The sequence below is a fragment of the Loa loa genome (genome assembly GCF_000183805.2).
Source record: "Loa loa unplaced genomic scaffold supercont3.358, whole genome shotgun sequence".
NCBI classification, from domain to species: domain Eukaryota; kingdom Metazoa; phylum Nematoda; class Chromadorea; order Rhabditida; family Onchocercidae; genus Loa; species Loa loa.
The window spans coordinates 28,070-31,093 of NW_018108538.1; the positions used below are offsets into that span (position 1 = coordinate 28,070).

Here is a 3,024-nt window from a genome sequence, read left to right on the forward strand (position 1 = left end):
TAATAATAATAATAATAATAATAATAATAATAATAATAAAATAATAATAATAATAATAATAATAATAATAATAATAATAATAATAATAATAATAATAATAATAATAATAATAATAATAATAATAATAATAATAATAATAATAATAATAATAATAATAATAATAATAATATAAATATCCGAACGATATTTAGGATGCTGCATCAAACATAAAGTTTTACTCTGTACAATCTTAGATTTGTGATGATAAATTTAAATTTTAAGAATTAAATTTGTGATAGAAAACGATGGATTATACAAAAGTTGTAATCTTCGATACATTTGTACAATTTATTCACTATATTTTTATATATTGAACATATAATATGTTTGCCCACCTGTCTAACAGTTCCAGTTGCACAAATAAGTTAATATAAAGTACGGAGTATTTATTTTAGATTTATTAAATGGACAAAAAAAAAGAAAACACCGGAAAAGAAAAACGAAATGAAACCTGTTGGTCGGCAGCCAAACGATCCAGTTCTTTACGGGTAACTGTAACCCTCGTAAATTTACCTTCCGTTACGGTAAGTTTTTCACTCATCGCCTGAAGCCATTTTCGAAGTTCCGATACTGCTGTTGGTTCACCTTCTTCTGAAATTAAAGAACAATAAAATTTGGTAAAGGTGTTTCGTATGCTTGATCGATTGGCCCTTCAAGTCAAATTGCTCTCTCATATATTCCGCTTTTTCTCCAGATCAATGATAACCTAAAATCAAGGTTTCCTCCCTTATTGGACATCATAAAGACTGGTTTTGTTTGGCAAATGATCAGTGACATATCAGAGGGGACATGTGTCAAGTGTTAAAAAAATAAAAAACTACAGTGGTTGGTTGTTTAGAAATAGAAGTTGAATCACGACATATTAACCACACCTTTAGCAGCATTTTCTACGGAAGATCGCCGATTCAATTTTAGTTGTGCCATTGCACGGTTGATCGTACTTAATCTGAAAAAAAAATTTTTTTTCAAATATTTTCAATATTTTCAAAATTTATTTCAAATATTTTCATTTTATTTCAAAAAAATTTCTTGCTTTTTTTCAATATTTTCATTTATGATTTTAAAACTAAATCTATTTTTTGATTTGATGACTAAAGCCAAATATTGACTTAATTAATTAAATTGTCTCATTTGAATAAACTGCCTGAAATAACATAGAGTATAGGGGAATTCCTAAGAGGAAACAAAGGATGGATCATTAGTTTGCCATAGGTGTAAAGCTAATAGGCATAAATTTTCAAAATTTCAAAAGACTCCTTTTTTTTCACATTTGACTCTTTTGATATAGCCGATATTTTGGATGATTAGAAATACTCATTTAAATATTCGCAAATTTTGATTTTCTAAATTATAATAAAATCTTGTATTATCACATAGTATTTCCATGGTTTTCTTAATTTTCAATAGTTAACAAAAATCTTTGCTACTAATGTAAAAAAAATCACGCCTAAGAGCTGAGAGTTGATTTTATTCCACCGATCCAAGGTTTAAAAAATATTAACAAATGTAAGAAAGGTCAAGTTACTTTAGTTGAATAGGTAAATGATTAGTTGAACAGGTAAATCATCACAGTCGGTTGTAGTATTATTCAGGTCTAAGTGTTTGCTTAAAGCAAACAGAGGGAATTATAAAATTATAAGTACCACTGGTTGCGGATGGTAAACTTGCGGAATATGAAAAGTTAAAAAATACAGATTGCAAAACAATCAGGAGCGGAATTGAGGAAATATGGTGGCTAATGAAACTAAACTATAAATTAGTTTTAACTTATGAAAACGGTCCATGAATATCGTATTTTTGGCAGACAGGTAAATATTGGAATTGTTCTATCACATGAACAATTCTAATATGTCAAGTTGAAATAAAACGTTTGTGACCAATGGTGACACAAATTAAACTTTAGCATTTAAATTGTTAAGTGTAAGATCATATATGCGGTATACCGGTGATACACGGAGCTAGTAATGGACATTTCACTTAAGATACTCCAGAGAAAAAGTCTAATAGGAGATTTAAAATCTACCAAAGGTATAATTTACTGGAAATATTACATCCGGAAAATTTTTCCGCTATTTATTTTCAAAGCAAATTTTCCTTTATCCTTCCTCTTCTTTTTCCTACACATTTATTCCTGACAAATTAACGGAATGATTAAACGGATTGAATTTGTTCCAGAATGTCAATAACTAAATCTTAATAAATTTCAACAAATTTCATTATTATCAAAAAATCTGATAAAAATGTCTGATAAAAACGGGAAAAACAATAGCAAGCAGTAGATGGAGAAGCAAGAGTTCCGGAAATGAAAAGCAAAGAAATTTTGTTCTCTTGAGAAAGATAAACGGATCGATCAATCCATTTTCAAGTTCCACAAATAATATGCAAGTCTGGAAACCGTTAAGAATGGTATTTGAGTACAACAAACTTTCAGTTTCCGGTATCAGTACTTCATATAATGGTATTATAATAGGATTTCTCAAGCCATACGTCGTAATTTGAAACCACGAGTTGAAACTTTCGTGTTAAATGAATAGCGGCTACAACAGTTGCTGTCCGGTATCCTTTCAAGCAAATAAGTAATACTACTTGTTCGATTAGTCTCTCTTCTAATCCTGAACCATCATTCCGGTCCGGTACTTCCATATTTTACAAGGGAAAAGAAAGAGGATATTTCTTGGTACTTATAGACACCGATATTTGATCAATCCAATTGTGAACTTTAACCCGAATAAACAACAAATTAAAATTTTGGAATAAAAAAAAAAAAGAAAGTTTCAAAATGTTCGGTCGATTTCAATGCGTTTACTCCAATATATTTAAAATATTTATGATATCTGTTCAAAAATTCTTCCATTAAATTCACTAGAAATAATATTTAAAATCGAAATTTTAATTATTATTGTTACCTAAAACTTCGAATTTCAAAAAATTTATTTCAAAAATTTCAATTTCTATATTAAAGAAAAAAAAAGTAACCAGTTTTAC

The 3,024-nt window shown here is 28.2% G+C and overlaps 1 protein-coding gene across 1 annotated transcript; it reads right to left on the minus strand.

The window, feature by feature from the left end:
• Nucleotides 1-439: 439 nt before the first annotated feature.
• LOAG_08939 (hypothetical protein) lies at nucleotides 440-975 on the minus strand (the record flags this gene model as incomplete). The annotated part of the gene is made up of 2 exons (XM_003144469.2): nucleotides 912-975; nucleotides 440-630 (listed from the first exon to the last, which is right to left on the minus strand). Exons 1-2 carry the CDS (start codon nucleotides 961-963, stop codon nucleotides 440-442), a joined length of 243 nt encoding a protein of 80 aa, XP_003144517.2. The 5' UTR covers nucleotides 964-975.
• Between the last annotated feature and the right edge of the window lie 2,049 nt (nucleotides 976-3,024).